The sequence below is a fragment of the Petromyzon marinus genome, chromosome 1 (assembly GCF_048934315.1).
Source record: "Petromyzon marinus isolate PM22_M1 ecotype Great Lakes invasive population chromosome 1, UKy_Petmar_22M1.pri1.0, whole genome shotgun sequence".
Taxonomy (NCBI): domain Eukaryota; kingdom Metazoa; phylum Chordata; class Hyperoartia; order Petromyzontiformes; family Petromyzontidae; genus Petromyzon; species Petromyzon marinus.
Genome location: NC_133667.1, coordinates 14,437,688 through 14,457,656, shown reverse-complemented (window position 1 = coordinate 14,457,656; position 19,969 = coordinate 14,437,688). Strand labels below are relative to the sequence as shown.

The window sequence follows — 19,969 nt, the reverse complement described above, 5'->3', positions numbered from 1 at the left end:
AACCCAAAAAAACACACTTTTTTTCTATCATGGGTGCGTAAGCGCATGTAACTTAACGTTTCAAGGTTTTCAATTACAAACAATTTCAGCTTAAACAAGCAAAAAAATCAGCCACGTCCTTTGAAGCCCTTTAAAGTTGTTCGCGCGGGTGCAGTTTGGAGACGATTGACAGCTGGGCGAGACTCGAGCGGCGCACGTAAGTCAGTGATGCTGAGGTTAAAGTGCGCTCTTGCTTTTCAACGTCGAAGAGGCGCGGGGATTGACGCCCACGGCTGTGCTGAGCCATCGATCACTTTGAGCAAATCCCATTTCGCCAAGATTCAGCGGTGAACGAGGACACCCACAGCCTGCAACTTGCAGACGTCTGGGAACGGGAAAGGATCGATTTGGTAAAAATCACTTCGCAACATCGCCGCCTTTTTTAAGATGATACCCGTCTGTAAAACATAGCGGCTTCGTGATGGCCTTGCACTATTATCATCATTAATGTCGACGAGCAGGACAGGATCTCAGTTTAACCCTCTCCCCTTCTGAGACATCTGGAACACGCAAGCGTTTAGCGATGGCTGGCCTAAAGCCGCTGCTGTGAGGATGTCCAGAGTTCGCATGCCTTGACGAGATCAGCAAGGTATTTTGATTAATTTGCAACATAGGTCAAGCCAAATATGTATGTATATTTAACTTTATTCGCACCGTACGTAGCCAACCGTGCTAATCAGAGGTGCCGGGAGGGACAACAAGCTCAATGCAAAAAGCAGTTTAAAAAAAAAGTTTTAAATATACATGTAAAAGTGCATAGCTCCAGTGGCTTCCTCATTGGAAGAGCATTCCAAACGTCCGCAGAAGCGCATCTGAAAGCGTGCGATGCAGTGACCATCTTTGTTCGATGGCCAGCCAACAGCCGCTGCGAGCATGACCGGAGTTCGCGTGATGGTTTATTCTCCTTTATGAGATCCGCAAGGTATCGTGGTTCATTTGTTGCAAGCACTTTGTGCGTAATGAGTGCGACCTTATCGTTTAGCGTGTTCGTTTTCGCAACCGGAAGCCAATACAGCTCAGCGAGCACCGGATGGATAACGGTCGGATCTTGCAGTACGCGTTGAGACATGCTTCTCCTCATAGTGACCTGCTGATTTGTAGGCGGGCCGCCCATCCAAGCAGTGGCGTAGCCACCGAGTGTGCAGGCGGTGCACCAGCACAGGAGGCCCCCATGGGCTGGAAGGGGTGGGCGGGGTGGCCCAGGCACCTGGCTACCAAGAGGCTGGAAATTGGGGGGTTGGGCGGGTGGAATTTCATTCCGTGCAGCAGGGCACCATGCCAATGACCGAACTCAAGCCGACTTGGCTTCGGACATCTGACGAGGTAAGGCGCAACAGAGTGCGCCTTCCGAGTTCTCGCATCTCATTCAACAAGATTCTTTTCTTGGCGTGTTTGGTGCAGAACACGGAGCGCCCGGAGAATACCCACAGCATGTGAAAAGGACAACGTGCTCTCAACACCGCACGGATGTCACGGCCTACTTGCTAGACTGCCGACACCTCATAGCCCCCCCCCCCCCCAATAGTGCAACGGCTCCATTGCGAGTGAAACGGTTGCAAAAACATATTTTGTGATTTGCTAAATATTTGTTTTATATTATTAGAAAATAAATACATGCAGTAAAACCTTGGATTGCGAGTAACTTGGTCTGCGAGTGTTTTGCAAGACGAGCAAAATTTTTAAATAAATATTAATTTAATAAACGAGCGAGGTCTTGCAATACGAGTAGTACGTATACGCTTTGTCTGCCGAGCGTCACGTGATCACAACTGATATATGAGTGCTTTGGATTACAAACACGTTTCCGGAACGAATTATGCTCGCAATCCAAGGTTTTACTGTATCTTGTTTGCAATTTTTTTCATATTTATTTAAAAATATTGCAAACAATAAGTATGTTGTTGTTTGCAAACAAATATTTTTTATATTTTAAAAACAAATAGCAAACAAGTACATTTTCAAAAATTCTGTTGGCAAAATATTTAAAATGAATATTTCAAAGATATTTTTTTTCAAACAGTGCAAAATATTTTTTTTGCAAACAACTGTTTTGTTTTCACCAAATTAATGATATTTTGTTGTTTGCAAAAAAATTGCCAAAACAATCTTTAGTATATTTAGGATTTTAAAAATATATATCTTGCAATTAAAAAGGTATTTGGTATTACTTGCAAAAAAATATATATATTTTTGCAAACAACATTGCGGTTTTCCACCATGTCAAACTTCCCTACGCTTATTATTTTCCGTGGCTCACTGGCGATTGGACCTTTGCTCTTGGCTTGCAGCCAATTGCGCGCAAGTGTTTGTGGTCACATTGGTGGGGTGGCCCGTCTAAACGAATCGCGTGAGCCATAACAGAAGGTACGATATCACTCCGTAAGGGTTGATTTGTTTGTTGTTTATGTATTCTTGGTTCTTTCGGTAAAGTCACGTAGAAGGGAAACAATAAAATAATGAAAATATAAAACAACACAATTATCACGACGTTTCGACTGCAACACAAGCAATCATCATCATGTGTGAAAACCACAGCAAGAAAATTATGTTTGTGTGTTACGAGCCACGCCGCCTATTTCGGCACTACACTACGTGAAAGCAATGCTTCCACGCTACTGGCTGAAAAGCACGTCTGTCCCAGCTGTACCTTAATGACCTGTTGGAGTTTCTTTGCGTGGATCTCCAAACCCACGAGTTATTTATTTATTTAGTATCGGAAATTGCCCCTCATTACCGCTGCGTTCGACGGTGCCTCTCTCCAGCGTTTTTTTTTTTCTAATTGCGGAAATCAAGCGACGACAAACTGCTCTTGTTTACGTGAATTAAAATAAGTAAATAACACCGCAGGGACACGAATCGTAACATTTTGTAACTCCCAAAAAACGAAAAATCTTGCACGGGCATGGATTATGCAACGCTATCCGGCGTGCGTTTTCTTGCTTCTTCTACTCGGAAGTATTTATTAATGCTACTGAAGCCCAGATGGGTAGCTGTCAGGGCAAAATGTGATGATGGCAATTTATTTATTTATTCAGGAAGCCACAGTATAGCTCTTTTTAGGACGGTCCTGCATTAGAGTCTTTTTTTGTAAGATGTTTTCACCCAATTAATGATGAGTCGTTTTATACGCGTGGGTGAAGACAACACGTGCGTGCGAGGGGGGCCAACGCTTTACAGTTGGAAACGGACGGCGGTTTGTCCGCTTGCTCTACTGCCTCCTATCGGCGATCCGGGGTATGGAAACCTCGACGCCCACAGGAAGGGAGTTCCACAACGTTTTCGATCCACCAGCCCTTGCCTCCACAGTGTTATTGATCGCCCTTGGTCAGTTTGGCCAGATCGCGATAGAGTCAAAGTTTTGATTTGAAGCTATCGTGACTGCAGGGATTCATATTCTTGGTTTTTTCGGTAAAGTCACGTAGAAGGGAAACAATAAAATTATAAAAATATAGAACAATGAAATTCTCACGACGTTTCGACTGCAACACAAGCAATCATCAGGTGGTTTTCACACTGCAACACATTCAATCATCATCAGGTGTTTTTCACACCTGATGATGATTGCTTGTGTTGTAGTCGAAACGTCGTGAGAATTTTATTGTTTTATATTTTTATTATTTTATTGTTTCCCTTCTACGTGACTTTACCGAAAGAAACAAAAATAGAGTTAAAGTTGCTAAAAGCAACGCAACTTTGTATGAATGTTTTGGTCATAACGGATCATTTTTATGATAGTTATCTGGCCCCATCCCCATTCTGGAAGTGTGGACAGACGAACAGATGGACAAGGTTTTCCTTAAATGGTTTTAACCTTAGTTGGAAAGCATTGAAAAGAACAAATTAACGTAAAGGAAGCTGTTATAAAATTTTACTTCTCCATGCGTGCATAGAATTTGCTTCCCCTGTTGGATTTCAAATCCTGCTTGGGGTTTGTTTGGCCAATTTGCATCCCTCTAGGGGGTCTATAAAATGGCTACCACTTTGTGGGAAGTCGACATTGTTTTTTCGTGAAGAGAGACTGGTCAACTTCTTTCGTACGGCTGATGTAAGTGCAGAGCGACAACTACGCTTCCACATTCAGGTGGTCGAGCCAGAAAACGTGGGTCAGAAGTAGCGGAGTTGCATCGCTGTGATGTCCCCTTTGTATTTGTGGATCGGGCATCACGTCGTTGTACGTTGTACGGTCTCTTCAGAGGGACTGGTGTCTACCATTCATGGCCCTTTTGTAAATCCACCTCTGGATAAAGTCTCCTCGCGCCATGTTGGGTCATGGACGAAGGTTGGTCATGCTGGTCGGTGTGGGTTGGTGAACAGGGTTAAGATATCACTTGGTGGCAAGATGTTAACTACCTTGCCTGGTATACAGGAGGACGTGGGTTCGATCCCGACCCTGTTGTATTTTCGGAGTTTGCGTGTTCTCCACGTGGTCACGTGTTTTTTTTTTATCCCAACCTTCCGGTTTTTCAACCCACATTTAGAATCAATGTGTTTATAGTATTTTGCTGCTATAAATTTCCACATTGATGAGCCATTTCGTTTAGCTATCGTTTGTGATAGTGAGGTCGCTTCTGGAAAAGAGCTATGTAACTCAGTGGGCCTTAACCTGGTAAAATAAAAATTGTTTCGTTTACTCAACTCTGATGGTAACTGTGCACTCGAATCATATTCAGGTCCGTTGGGTTCGTAGCACAGTGCACTAAACCCACCTTGTCACTGCACCCCCCCCCCCATCATCCCTCAAGAGGTCAATAAAATATTGTACCGATTCGTGGGAAGTCAGCAGTGGTTGACTTTTGCAGAGAGAATGGTCTCTGCCCTTTGAACTTAGTTGCCACCAATGTCTCAGGGCCATCGATAGCTATCGACACCGCCTGGTTATCAAACGTGTCCGCGTGTTGACATGCATACGCATGAGTGGGGAACAGAAAAACTAGTGGTTGGTGCACCGCGCTATGAACCTGGCGACCTGAATTTGATTCCTGCCCAAGGCCAACATTGGTGGTGAATATTGGAACCGGTCCTGGGCATCTCCTCAGGCAATCAGTCTTGCATGTTGGTGCGTATAAACATCAGCACTGCGGGGACAAAGTCAGCCGGGTGTGGTGCTAGCCACACCATTTCCCTCGAGCGATGTGCCGGCCGTCATAGGTGCTGCTCCTCGCGAACAGCACCTGCCCCCAATAGTCCGTTAAGGCTATACGAGGGGGATCTTTGCCTTTATATGTGTGCGCACGTTCGCAAACGGTACACACACGCGTACTTACGCACACATTGGAACAACTTTCGGCACTTTCACTTTTGCACATGAGTGGAACTGTTCAGGGCACGCTCACCAGCCAAGCTTAACACCTGAAGCAAGACGATGGGCTCCTTATCTGATTACGGGTGGCTAAGGGATGTCTGTTGGGTGAGTCACAGTAAACGCGTGTGTGGTGGTGGCGGTGGCTGTGTTTGTGTTTGGGTGCCGTTTTTAGTCTATTCCCAATCGCAGATATGCGAGTGTTTTTTCAACGGGCATATCAAAGCAAACAATGCATCTGTATCGGCCTGCTCTATACGTGGCGTATATGACTTTGAAAAATAATCATAATCGTTTTAATTCACGCACCTCCCCAGCAGCCCTTGGGCAAATCCACGGTGGCGAGAGAGCGCCACGGTGGTTAGGAGATGTTAACTACCTCGCCTGGTATAGATGAGGCATGGGTTCGATCCCGACCCTGACGCCTGCTGTACATTTGGAGTTTGCGCGTTCTCCCCATGGTCAGTCACGTGGATTTTTCTCCGGGTTCTCTGATTTTTTTTCCCCTTCCACATTTAGAATCAACATCTTGCATTTATAGAGTATTTGGCTCGCTGCTACACATTTCCACACAACGATAAGCCCACTTCGTCAAGCTGTCGTTTGTGATAGCTACCAGGTCGCTTCTGAAAGAAGAGCTACACAAATTTTGATTTAAGGCTTTCGTGACTGCAGTAATTCATATTCTTAGCTCTTTCGGTAAAGTCACGTTGAAGGTAAACAATAAAATAATAAAATCATTGGAAAGATTTGATAAACCATTTCAGGTCTTAATTGATTGTTCACGCTTACAGTGGTTTTCAGACAGCATACATTAATTTTTCGTCTCCCCCCTCCTCTTTTCAGAACATAGATGGACTAGTCCTTCTAAATAAACTGCCAAATCGCTGCGCGTGGCGCTGACGGTTTTTATAAATAAATAAATACGTCGTTTAAAATAAATAAATTTATGCAAACCGACACACCTGATGACGACCGTTTGTGTTATGGTCGAAACGTCGTGAGAATTTTTTATTGTTTTATATATTTTTTATTATTTTATTGTTTCCCTTCAACGTGACTTTACCGAAAGAGCTAAGAATATGAATAAGAGCTACACAGTTGAGTGGGGCCTTACCTGGTGACATAAAAAGTAAAAAATAAGAAATACAAAGTAAAAATCCACTGTCGGACAAGAGCCCTCGGCTACGCCGTGCGGGCCATGGGGTCCACTAAGGATAATTTTGTCACACTCGGCGTCACGCCGGTGTGGGTTGGTGAGCACTGTGAGTGCAGAGGTGGCTGCATAGTGCAATACAACAACGGATATCTGTTGGATTTTTTTTTTACTGGTTACCCACAATTATTCCCAAGACCAACTAAAGATCATGGGGCCCTGTCTTGGGGTGAAGCAGAGAAAGCTGCTAAAGACCATCCGGCATGGCGTGGGCTTGTTGCAGCCTTATGCTCTACAGTGAGCGAAGAGGAGTAAGTAAGTAAGTATCCAAAATGATAAAAAAAACAAGAATAGGTTTTACCCTTTCTGGCAATAAGATGTTCAAACACCAAATAGATACCTTTGGCAAGGCATCAAATCTGCATTAACCACATGTACTTGTGGCAAAATATGCATACAAACATGCTCTGATAATATATGCATTGTCTTTAAAACTATTTAACACGTAGCCTTTCGCGACCGATACCATCCATAATAGAGTTTTTTTGGGTTAGATCGCATAAATATATAAATGTGTCGTTAAACGAATTGGCATGTTCTGTTTACGTGACAACCCTTACCAGTTGGCTGTGTCGGGTGGTGGCGGGTTTAACGACATATATTTACGCAATCTAACCCAAAAAACCTCATGTCTTTAAAACTGATTGGCCTATGCCAGAGACAGCTTTCTTTATGTGCCTTGCAGACGTGATGGCTTGCAAAATGAATCTATTTGGTGTTTGAACATCTTAACACCTCCTGTTTTATTGCCAAAAAGGGTAAAACCTATTATTATTATTTTTCATCATTTTGGATACTGGCAAAAAGGTATCCCATAGCTATAACTGCTCGACCCGAGCTATAAGTGTTCTGATACGTGCATTGTCTCGTTCCCTGGTCTAACACTGGTGGTGAGACAAGGCTATTTAAAGAAGGCTGCTGTCTCTGGTGTCAGTTCCGTTTCAAAGACAATGCATATATTATCAGAGCATGTTTTGTTTGCACGTTTTTCCACAAATATGTGTGGTTGATGCGGACTTGATGCCTTGCAAAAAGTGTCTGTGGCGTTTGAACATCTTAACGCCGCCCGTTTTATTGCCAGAAACATTAAAACCTATTCTTGTTTTTTACAACCATGGGTGTTTGCTAACACTGCCCTCTGCTACACCTAGATGCCGCAGCAGACTGTGACACCTGTTTTTTATGTATAGCAATAATTTATCTAAACATTATCCAGCCGCGTGCCTGCTTAGTTTCTTAGACATGGACATTTTTTTCGTTTAAATGTATGTGAGGAAAGTCCTCCGGGTTGTATTGCATGTTGATGGGCACGATATCCGAAGTTGCGCTCCATCGTGTATGTATGTACATGTGTTGAACTTAAAGCAGGTTCAGGAGGATGAAAGTCTTAATGAGAATTAAACAGGGGGGGTAAACGATGTGGATTGGACAGCATTCTCAGAGGTGAAAGCTTAACAAAGGAAGTTCTAGAAGGATGAATGTATGCACGTCTGTATGTTGAACGTCTTTCGCACCATACGTAGCCAACCGCACGAATCGGAGGTGTGGGGGAAGGACAACACTCTAAACACAAAAATCAGTTCTGCATTAATGGGTCTCTGTGTAAGTCGATGGCTCTCTTTGTCAGTCTATGGGTCTCAATGTGAGTTTGTGGATCTCCGTGTGAGTCTACGCACGTGGAACGTCTTTCGTACCTTACGTAGCCAACCGTACTAATCGGAGGTGCGGCGGGGGTTGGGGGGGGGGTTGACAACAAACTAAACACACGCACAAAAATTGTCTTGGAGTAGCAGAACAGTGCCAGACAGTGCAGTGATCAGCGTTTGGCTGCAGGCAGAGAGAAAAACTCAAACCGCTTGGTTACACAAATAAATAAACGCGGGTTCACAAACACACCGGGGCCGAGTGAGTGGGAGCGCTGTTTGCTTTCGCAACCCGCTTGCCAGCCACCACGCGGCCAAAACGCGGAAATTTTATCCAGCGGAGCGGGCGTTCATTCGGGGCCGATATTCACGCGCTACACGTACGGCATGCGGTGCAGTCTTGCGTTGACGCGGAGCGAGCGAATGTCTCGTCTCAGTGAGTGGGCCCCCGGTTGTTGCCCGCGGTACCATGCTCGCAGACTCGGCCCCAGCCCTGTTTGTGAAAGAAGAGACTCCTCTCAGTGGGTTCGAACCTCGTCATAATTAGTGGAGGTGAAACCATGACAAAAAAATGTAATAGTTCTTTGCATGTTTTATTGAACTTCTTTCCCACCATACGTAGCCAATCATGCTGTTCGGAGGTGCCGGGGGAAGGTCAACACACTAACACGCAAAAAGCCAGTTCTAAAGAAATGAGTTTGTCAACCTAGTAGATGATTTGAAAATGCACAGCTCAAGTGTCTTCCTAATATCGGTAGGAAGGAGCGTTCGAGGTACGACCGCAGAAGCGCACCTGAAAGCACCGCGCGATGATCTGGTGACCGTCTTTGTTCGATGGCTAGTTTAAAGTCGCCACTGTGAGGGTGACCGGAGTTCGTGTGATGGTTTATGCTGCTTGACAAGATCAGTCAAGTTTTATGGTTAATTTGTTGCAAGCACACTCTGTAATGAGTGCGCGAGGTATGGTGATTGACCCCCCTATAACGGTATACATTTATTTTTCGTACGGCTGACGATGTGGATGCAGAGCAACAACAAAAATTTCACATTCAGGTGGGCATGCCAGATAACCGTGCCAGGAGCAGCGGACTGTATGGCCGCGATGTCTCCTTCATATTTGTGGATCGGGGAGTTGCATCGTTATACGTTGTTACAGTCTGTTCTGGATATGACCACAGTCCCTCAATGCTGGAGAGTTTCACATTTTCCATTTGTGCTTCGGGTATCATCCGCATCTTACTGCCATGGTTTGTGCAGTAGGATGCGATGTAGGGTGGACCATGAGCATCGTGGAAGATCAACTCTAGGGATTTTCTGTGTTGGGTCTTTCACAAAGGTTTTTGTGAGTTCAACGGTACAATGATTGGCCCTCACTCCTCGTGGTTCAGTGTAATGGCACGATATAGGCTTTCGATTCAAGAATTTGTTTTATGTGACGCAGCTACGAGTGGCCACTTAATTTAGTAAACTTTTAAAAATGTAAATAAAAAATTCTGCAGTATTCTTTCGTACGGCCGATGTAGATGCAGAGCAGCAGCTAACAATTCCACGTTCAGGTGGTCAAGCCCATATCACCCGCGTCGGGAGCAAGCTAAGTGGAATTGCCGTCGCGACGTCTCCTTCGTATTTGTGTATCGGGCATTCAGTTGAATCACGAGACCGAATCGCGACCAATCGTCGGATAGTTCGGAGTAAATTGTTAGGTGTATGTCTCCTCGAAGTCGATGGTTGCCTTTGTCGTAAACGTGGCTGTTGAACGAGTGGCTCTGGTGCGGTTAAATGAAGGACATTCAATTGAGTTTCAAACTTTTTACGTTGTTTTGCGACAGCACAATTTATTCGGCCAAACTTTTTTTTGTTCGGCCGACGTTCGAATTTTTCTTTGTACAGTTTTGAAGCCTGACATTAATTAAATACCACTGCTTAAAGGGGGCAAACTATTTTGGTCGAAGATGGCTTGCCTTCATTCGAGCTTTTTTGTTCCACCTAAATAAATTCCGGACTGGCTTTTATATTTTTTTAAATCGTAGAACCCACAAACTTTCAACACACACACAACAACAAACAACAACAAACAAACACACCCCAGCAAACCAAAGAGTCAGAAGAAGGCGCCCGCTGCTGAGCACTTCCGAGCGTTTTTTCTACGCTGCTCAGTCTGTTGCTTATCTCCCACATTCCAGGGCTTTGGTAAGCGTTTAACTCTGGGTGTCTCCATCACCGAGCCTGATGCTGCTACCACCACCACCAATAACCACACCGTGTTGTCTTTGGCTGTGCTAGCCGCTCAGCATCAGGCCCGCTGTTTATCTGAAGAGAGCACCCGCGCGTGCGTGTTGGATGCGCGTGCGTGCGAGTGCACTGGGGGGGTGGGAGGGGTGAGGAGGAGTTTTCTCCCCACTTTTGGACTCCCGCCCCGAGGTTCCAGTCCTGTCGGGGGCAGGGCAAGCGGAGAAAGAGCAGGGGCACGGGTCGCCGCGGCTTCGTTCAAAGCCGCGGTCGCTAGGAGCTGGCTTGAACCGCCAAAACGAGTTGGGAGAAGAAAAAAATATAATAATAATTTCTCGCCAGACAGGGGGACAGCCAGCGGCAACAGCTTGGCGCAGTCGCCAGACAGCCGGGCCGACGCGGGAGGGGCTTAGTGAGGCAAAGACAAGCGAGCGACTTGGTACAGCAAGTAAGAGAGTAGAGCAGAGAGAGAGTGAAGAGAGAGAGGAAAGGAAGAGATCAAGAAGCAAGGGCCAGGCGGCGCCCAGGGGAGATCGGCGCTCACGCGATGCCCAAGGGCCTGGCCAGGCAGCAGGCGTCTGGTGGAGAGAGCCGACCACGAGCCCCCTTCGCTGCCCTCCACCGCCTGGAGGCATGGGCCGGGGGCATCTTCCCGAGGCCCCACAAGGGCAGCAGGGCCTCGGGCGGAGATGGCCGTAAGGATGAGGCCGCTGCCGCCGCTGCCGCCGAGGCGCTCGCGTCCCAGCCCTGGCACCAGCACAGTGAGTGTCTGTGCACCCCCCCCCTCCTCCTTCTCTTTCCCGCTGAAGTTCCTCCTCTCTTTTCATCGCGATCTTCTAGCACCGGCCCGCTCGTGCTGCGGACGTTTTGAGGCTTGAGATGGAGCCCCTTTTATTATTTTTTGACGTGGGAGAGTTTGGAATCGGCGGTGTCGAGTTTCTGAGAGCGAAGACGCACGTTTGTCTCGTGTGTGTGTGTACGTGCATGCGCGGCGTTGTGCAGGGAGCGGTGGCGGCAGCGGGTTAGCTAGCGCTATACTGCGCTAACGAACCCGGCTGTGGCCCGAGTTCGATTCCCCCCGCTCATGGCCAACACCGGTTACGGTGATCTGAATCAGACTTTTGCCTCCCCTAGGTCGACTCGGCCTCAAATGAGTACCCGATGTGATATTGAAAACATCGCCACTGGGGGAGACAAAGGCGGCCGGGCGTATATGTGGCGTTGGCCAACCCACATCCCCTCGTGTGCCGTGCCGGCCTTCGTAGGCTCTGCTCGCTAATGGCACTTGCCCCAACAGTCTGTTAAGGCTATACAGTGGATCTTTGTCTTTTTTGTGCAGCCTTGTGAGGGGGGTGCGGGGAGAAGCTCGGAGGGTTTTTAAGAATTATCTTTCCCATCTCGGGCGTCGCTGGAAAAAAATCTCATGCCACCGTGAGAACGGTAGCCCCTACGGTTGTTGGCGGTCGCGGTAGTGGTCGGCGGTGGTGAGTTTGGGAAAAAGTTTCTTTGTTTAAATACAAGTGATGGTGGCTGGTGCTTGTTTACTTTGGGTAGGGATGCAGCCACGTGTTTCTTCTTTTTTTTTCTCGGATGCAAACGAGCAACCGTAAAAGTGGAATGATGAGCCTCAGCAGCGAGTGGCCGCAGTCGTGGTGGTGGTGTTCGTCGTTGTGGTGGTGTTGGCAGCGGCTTCAACAACGGCGGCTTTGCCTGAACGTGATGGCTGCTCTTCACTTAAAGCTTTCGTAACTGCAGGAATACATATTCTATGGGTCTTTCGGTAAAGCCACGTAGATAGAAAAATAATAAAAATATCACGTTTCGATCGCAACACAAGACGATTGCTTGTGTTGCTGCGATCAAAACGTCGTGGTATTTGTATTATTTTTCTATCTACGTGACTTTACCGAAAGACCCATAGAATATGTGATGGCTGCTGTTCTGTGTCTAAACACTGCATCAGGAATGTTGAGTTCTTTGTGGTTTTCTTGGGTTTGTTTGGGAGGAGGAGGGGGGACGTGGCCGGTGGGAGCGAAGCCGCCCCTGCGAAACCTCTTTTGTGTTGGTTTTGCTTTTGTAAGGGAGCAGCGCCGCTCCTCAAAGTGTCGTCGCCGCTCGGATATTTAAGCGCGGGGAGTCGTCACTATCAGCGGGATGTAAGTGGGCGCATCTCTGCCAGCCAGCCACCCACCTGTCCCCCGGGGCCTGCTGGCCTGTAACACGAGGGGTCCGTTCCGAGCCTCTCGCTTCTCTTTCGCTTGCACGTAGCAATTGTCAACATTCGTATCCGGCCAGCCCGGTAGCTGCTCGCCTCACTTGTCAAAAGCATGCGAGGTCCATTCCTGGGTTGGCAGTCGTTTCAGCCCGTTGTACGATCAAGCCTACAAAGATCTCTAGGTTTGAGCTTCTGCGAAGCTGCTCATGATCCACGCATAAACCGCATCCACTGCACACAAACCATGGCAGTAAATGTAAAAATTAAAAAAAAACTCTCCAGTAGTGTGTGGACTGTGGTCATGCAGAACAGACCGTAACAACGTATAACCAACGACGCGATGCCCCGATCCACAAATGCGAAGGAGACATCAGGACGGCGATACCACTCCGCTTTCTCCTGACGCGGTTACCTGAATGTGAAATTGTTAGCTGTTGCTCTGCATGTACATCAGCCATACGAAATAAAAAATAAGATTGCATGTTGAACTTCTCGTTGAAGTTTTTTCACACCGTGCGTAGCCAACCATGTTAATCGGAGGTGTGGGGAAGGACAACAAACTAAATACAATTATTTTCTTAAAGGAATGAGTTTTGAATCTGCTCCAATGGCTTCCTAACATCATTGTTGCTCAGAGGTTGGTAAAAGCGACGTTTTACTTTGCGTCGGATGTCAACGGTGGTTGTCTTAAGGGAGAGAGAGAGAGAGACTGACTGGCTTTGACCACGTGAATGCAGAGTTTTTGCATCTGGCTTACAGGCTTCAGAGGAAAGAGGTCAGTGTAGCCCGTTGCTCACTTGCAGATTGAGTAAGACTCCTTTCGGAACAGTCGTGAACGTATGAAGTGCTCGGTTTTTTGCCATTACGTGTTTTGATTACACACAAAAAGTCATATGCCTGTGACCAAATCACCTGGAATGTACACCGATCCCGTCAGATCTCGTCAGATGCTAGACATGGTTGGGGCTGAATTCGGAAGATCGACTAAACATGTTATGTTCACCTGTGAACAATTGTTTTACCAAAATTGTTACGTGCCTTGCAACTATATCATTATTTATTTTCATAACCTGAATGCCTTCGCAGGTTATATTCTCGTACGTATCCTGCGGAGGCTTAAACGTAACTTTCCCAAACGTATAATATTTCACAACGTGGATGCCCACTGGGGCACCGCGTGTGCTAGGCGGCTGTTGCGTGTGGTGTCCAATTCAGCGGATACACATTCGCGCATCAGCCGAGGCTATATTTAAGCAGGCTCGCAATGGATTCAGCGACCCAGATGCCCCCCTCCCCAGCCCTCGAGCACCTTGGGAACCCAAGCTATGCAAACGTTGTGTCAGTGGGTATTGTATTGTATTGGACACTGTTACTTCACCCCGGTGGCTGGGTCCATCTTTGGCGTTGCGAATACAAAGGGGGGGCAGCTCAAAAGGAGCAACCCCCCTCCCCACCAGCGTACAAACCCAGCTGCGGCCGTACCCATCAACGCGACAAAACTTTGACTAAGGCCCCCATCTCTAAAGCCCCGGGCAGTGAACAGTAAACGCTGGGATAAGTTGAATAGCTCAATCGATTTCCTAATTGGTTCATAGATATTGATCTTCCCAGCACTACTGTTCTCTTAACAGATTCAATATTAACGAAGGACTACTTTTAGTGGGTTTGATTACTCAGGCCTCTTTAAAATATGGCTTCCGAAGGAGGGAACCCCCCCGACTCACCATTGCAAACCACGCCCAGCGTGACGTGGCCGACGATGACGTCATCAATCCCTGCCCATTGCCTACCATATAGCATCCCACTTGTGGAAAACATGGGTGAAGACTATTCCCTTGCTATCCGATTACCCGAGCAAATCGAGCTGATAATCGGCAGAGTCGTATATATGTACGTGTGTACTGTATGTTGAACTTCGAAAGACACTGTGCGTAGCCAAACCGTGCTAATCGGAGGTCGTCAATTAAATAATCGGAAAGAATGTGACTCTTAAGTGAGTGGGACAGCCACTCTGGCCGAGCGGGTCACTTGCCCGTGATGGTGATAACACAAACCGATGGTGGTTTCCGCACAGGAAGAGGTGCGATTCATTACCGCGGGATGAGTCCTTACAGATTGGGCTGTTTTGAGTTGGTGGTCTATGTAAGTTTGTACGCTGAAGTTCTTTCGCACCGTACGTTGTCAACCGCGCTAATCGGAGGTGCGGGCGGAAGGACAACAAACTACTAAACACAAAAAGCAGTTCTAAAGAAATTCGTTTTAAATCTAGATTTAAAAGTGCCCAGCTACAGTGGCTTTCTCATATCGGAAGGAAGAGCGTTCCAGACGGTCACAGAAGCGCATCTGAAAGCGCCGCACGAAGCAGTGACCGTCTTGTGTTCGTTGGCTAGCCGAAAGCCGCCTGCTGCAAAAACTACTAGAGTTCGCGTGATGGTAGGCCCCACAACGTTGCCGTGAGCGCTGCGGTAACGTACTGTACCCTACTTCTATGCTCCTTAACGAAGAGCAAGGGTTTCCCATACTCCTCGAGTCCTTGGCTACCCACCACGCCCGCGTGCTTTTCCGCGCATTTACCAATTCAAGCGCACTCATGTGCTAACGAAGTGGCTGCACGCCATCCGCCTGCCCGATGAACGCCAAAGCAGTCACGCAGACACTGGAAAGACCCATCGTGCGGTCGCAATCGCACCTTTTCCCGTCCATAATTCCTCCCTCTGGCGCGTATCATCATCATCATCACCGCTAATTTAACATACAGGGGCTTTCGTGACCAATGATATCCATAATAGAGGGTTTTTTGGGGGGAAGATCTCTTCAAATATAAATGTCGTTAAACCCGCCACCACCCATAAAAACCTCTGTCATGAATCACTGCTAATCATTTTTGTTCTTTTTTTTTGCTGACCCGCACTCACTTTTCCTTCTCATCGTATACACGGAAAGTACAGGGGGTCCTCGAAAGTACAGGGGGTCCACGGAAACTGTCATTAATTGAATACCCTTAATCGGATATGGGAAATACACGTTGCAAAGGCTTCATTCGCTCCGAGACGATCGGGGGTTGGCCTTTTTCACCCTAAAAACATAGTTTATAATATTTAAACACGCAATTTTAATGAATAAAGGTCATAAGAACATATTCAAGCATTGATATTACTAGAAATATGGATACAATTTTCATAAAATAGAGCATTAAAAAGATGCATAAAATAAACATTCTTACCTTAGGATAATTGTTTTCCTCACTTTCTCGTCTTTCTTGACATTTATTTTCGGGGCGATTGTTATTGATCTTATTTAACTTTTAAGCAAAGAAAAAACACTAAGTATTTCAATAGAGCTGTTTCCATAAGAAACTCACCACCGAACATTGCAAATCTAGCAGCCGGTTGCTCTCAAAACGCTCATAAAAGGACGTCGCTGATTGGCCGAGGTCTGCTGAGTTCACTCAGGAGCGCTCCGATTGGGCCGAAATTGGCGGCCGCGTGATATCGTAAACATATCGTTAAACGAACATTTATCGTTCATAGAAGCAATGGGGGACCCCCTCTATGGGAGGCGGATCGTCAATCTAAATATTGTTAATCGATGGCATCGTTCATGAGGGACCCACTGTATTCGAATTGGTTTTTCTGTGGTAGTTTTTTTGAGGAGTAGCCACTCCAGACATGTGTCTTATCTATTGTAGGGTTTTTTCTCTCTCTGAATGTACGCACGTGTACAGTTTTAAATATATATTTTTTTAACTCTGCATACCGAGCCAAGGTGTGTGTTCTTGCCAGGAGCCGTATTTTCTGGCTTGGGCACGTGCTGAGAAGTTCAATGTGCCTCCCGCTGCTCGGATGATTCTTATGAACAGTGGTACGCGATGCAAACACAATCAGTAGAATCCCTCTTAACGACCCCTCTTTACGACTAATCGCTTAACGACGGACCTCCATAGAGCCCAATGTGCAGTGTATTGTGTATAGTGTAGTGTATACTAGTGTAGTGTAATCAAGTTTAGTGTATACAAGTTTAGTGTATAGTAGTGTAGTGTATGCAAGTTTAGTGTATACTAGTGTAGTGTATAGTCATGTAGTGTATAGTAGTGTAGTGTATAGTCATGTAGTGTATAATAGTGTAGTGTATAGTAGTGTAGCGTATAGTAGTGTAGAGTAGATCCCCTCTTAACGACCACCCCCGTTAATGACTAATCGCTTAACGACGGGGCTGTAGATGTGTTCGCTTCCCGACCATTCTCCTGTTAACGATGGGTTGTTGTAGGTACAGTAAATATTATATAATGCATCAGTTAACCATGATTATTTTACTATTGTGTTTATAATGTTAGTTTCTTTATGTGTTAATATCCAATGTTTAAATATGATAAAGTACTTTTTTGGGTGAAAAATTGTAAATTTCGATGCCATCGGGACGAATTAAGCCTTTTAACGTGGAATTTCCTATACTCGTTTAACGACCAAATCACTTGGCGACCGGTTTCGTGGACCCAATTACTGTCGTTAAGAGGGGTTCTTCTGTAACTCAGTTTGACACGTAGGCTTTCGCGACCAATATCCATAAGAGGTTTTTGGGTTACTCTCCAACACACCGGTGTGCTGAACTAGTAACTAATTGGCGCGTTTTTTTTACGTGACGAACCTTCTTACTAATTGGCTGTGTCGTGGCGGGTTTAACAACACATTTATATTTACGTGATCTAACCCAAAAACCTCTATTGTGGAATCACAATACGATATGGATTTAAAACCTAACTTAAACTTAACAATGTTTTTATTTTACCACAGGTAGGGCCCACTGAACCATATAGCTCAGTGGGCCTTGGCGGGGTGGGGGGGGTTAGTGTTTACGAAGAGCATAGATGTGGGAGCATAGAAATGCAGTGCAACGACGGATTTTGCTTCACTGCCCTCTGTTGCCCACAACATAGCCTTGCCCATCCAAGCACGGTCGGCGCCATGGTGGTCACCGCCCGTCCACGCGCTGTCCAGGCTCAACACTGCTTAGCTTCCGAGGGTTGAATAACAATCGGCACATTCCAGGTGATCTGATCATAGGCATGCTACGGTGGGAGGTGGTAGAAAAAAAGAACATTGCGCTTGTCTCTTTAAAGGGCAGCCAAGGTATTATTTTTTTTACAAAGGAACTTACGGGGATCTTCGTTGGTTGAATGACTGTGGAGAGGGAGGGGGGGGTGGTCCCTTTGGATGTCCCGGTCCTGAGCCCTTCGTCCCTGCTGGTTACGTGTTTGCGCTGTCAGTTGGGGAAGCTCTCATGGAAAGAGCGGAGGAGGCCCGCTCTCTCTTCGTGACTGATGCCAAGGCGGGGACAGGTTGTAAAAAAAAACGCGCGTTCGCATTCGCCGCGCGCTTTTCCAACGTGTGTGCGTTTGCTCATTGGAAGTGTTTAATTAAGCGACGATAGCAGTTTCTCTCGCTCGCGCCAGTTCGTCAGTAGGCCACGGTGAGACCGTGGGGTGGCCCGGATGGTAGTAGGGCCTTGCCGAGGCCCTGCCTGCTGGTTTTTTATCCCCGCATTTTTGGCAATCCTTTGATCAGTTTTTCGCTGTTTATTTTTCCATTGGGCAAGTCCCGAATGGAATCGCAACTCTGCGCTTGAATTGAATTCGTATCGAGCCATCTTTTACCAGCATTGTCATGCCCCTTCCCCTCTAGATTGAAAACTCACTTTTTGTCTAGATTGAAAATTAATGTATCTTTGAACAGCATAAACCATCGCGCGAACTCCGGTCATCCTTCGCAGTGGCGGCTTTTGTCTAGCCATCGAACAAAGACGGTCACCGCATCGAGCGGCACTTTCAGATGCGCTTCTGCGACCGTCCTGGAATGCTCTTCCGATATTTCTTTAGAAGTGGATTTTTGTGTTAAGTTTTGTTGTCCTTTCCCCGCATCTCCGATTAGCACGGTTGGCTGCGTATGGTGTGAAACATAGTTCAACATACATACGTACAGATCGATAGGTGGACGGACAGACAACAGGTGGGCAGACGGACAGAGTTAATGCTTAAACGCTTTCAAACCTCAGTTGAAATGTGTTAAAAAAAAAGAAGTGAACTTTAAACAAATCGGTCCATTAAGCCATGATGGAGTGAGTCATGGAAAGTCTCTGAAGGCCGGCAAGTCACACATGTGTTGGGTGGGTGTTGTGGTCAGCAGCGATTGCAACGTGTATCCCTAGCTGATGTTGAGCACACACCATATGAGCAAATACAAAGATCCCCCCCGTCTACCCTTCACAAACTTTTGGGTAAAGTTCACGAGTAGCATTTATGAAGGCCGACACAGCACACGAGAGGTGGTGGGTAGCCAGCACCATGCCCGGCCGCCTTTGTCTCCCCAAGTGGCGATGTTTACACACACTGCACCGGGTACTCATTTGAGGCTAAATCGACTCAGGGGATGTCCAGGACCAGTTCAAAATGATCGTCACCGGCGTCGGCCGTGAGCGGAAATCGAACTCGGATCACAGTCGGGTTCGTTAGCGCAGTGTGCTAACCGCGATGCCACCACTCCCCATCCAGTACCACCCAGTTTAGGCTGAGTCGAGTTAGCGGTCCAGCCCATGTTCATGAAAAGGTTTCAAACTGGTGCCTTGCATTATGCCAAAAATGTAAACCTTGGTTATCAATACTAAAGTGTGCTACAAACACTGGCTGCCCAGACGAAAACAGCCAAAGATCCCATTATAGCCCTGTGGGCTGTTGGGGCGAGTGCTGTCATCAGGGCACCTATTACGGCTAGCATGACACGTGGCCAAGTAGTGTGGCCAGCACCGCACAACAAAGTCAAAGATCCCCCGTATAGCCTTAACATACTGTAGGAGCAAGTACTGTTAGCACCTATGAAGGCCGCCACGCTACACGAGGGGGTGGGTGGCCAGAAACCACGCCCGGGGCCGCCTTTGTCTCCCCAAGTGGCGATGATGTTTACACGCCGGACCAGGTACTCGATTTAAGCCGAGTCGACCTCGGGGAGGCCCAGGACCGGTTCAGATCAATATCACTGATGTTGGCCGTGAGCGGGAGTTGAACTCGGGTCGCCGAATTCATAGCGCGCGCACACCACGTTCACCAGTGCCCAGCTGCCTTCGTCTTCTCAGTGCCGCCGCCGATGATGTTCTCAGGCTGAGCTGACCTAGAGGATACGCGTTATGAGTTGCCAGTGATGTTCATCGTCATCAGGAACTGAAGCGCGATCCGTCTACCCCCGGGGGTTAAGGCCCACTGACCTGTGTATGTCTTTTTCAGAAGCGACCTGGCAATAAATTGATAGCCAAAATGAGAACTGGCTTATGACGCGGATATT

General features: G+C 46.9%; 1 protein-coding gene across 6 annotated transcripts in view; it reads left to right on the top strand.

Moving 5' to 3' along the window:
- The window catches only part of LOC116944602 (cAMP-dependent protein kinase catalytic subunit alpha-like), a 113,374-nt gene that overhangs the window by 36,450 nt on the left and 56,955 nt on the right, over positions 1-19,969 (top strand). Inside the window, exon 1 of one of the 6 annotated variants that reach the window (XM_076069212.1) lies at positions 10,613-11,187. The exons of 4 other annotated variants lie outside the window; for them this stretch is intronic. In XM_076069212.1, coding sequence (XP_075925327.1) covers positions 10,974-11,187 — 214 coding nt within the window. In that variant the 5' untranslated portion in view covers positions 10,613-10,973. Of the gene's footprint in view, positions 1-10,612; positions 11,188-19,969 lie in introns of those variants that run through there. One more of the 6 variants, XM_032958352.2, reaches the window with a different exon arrangement.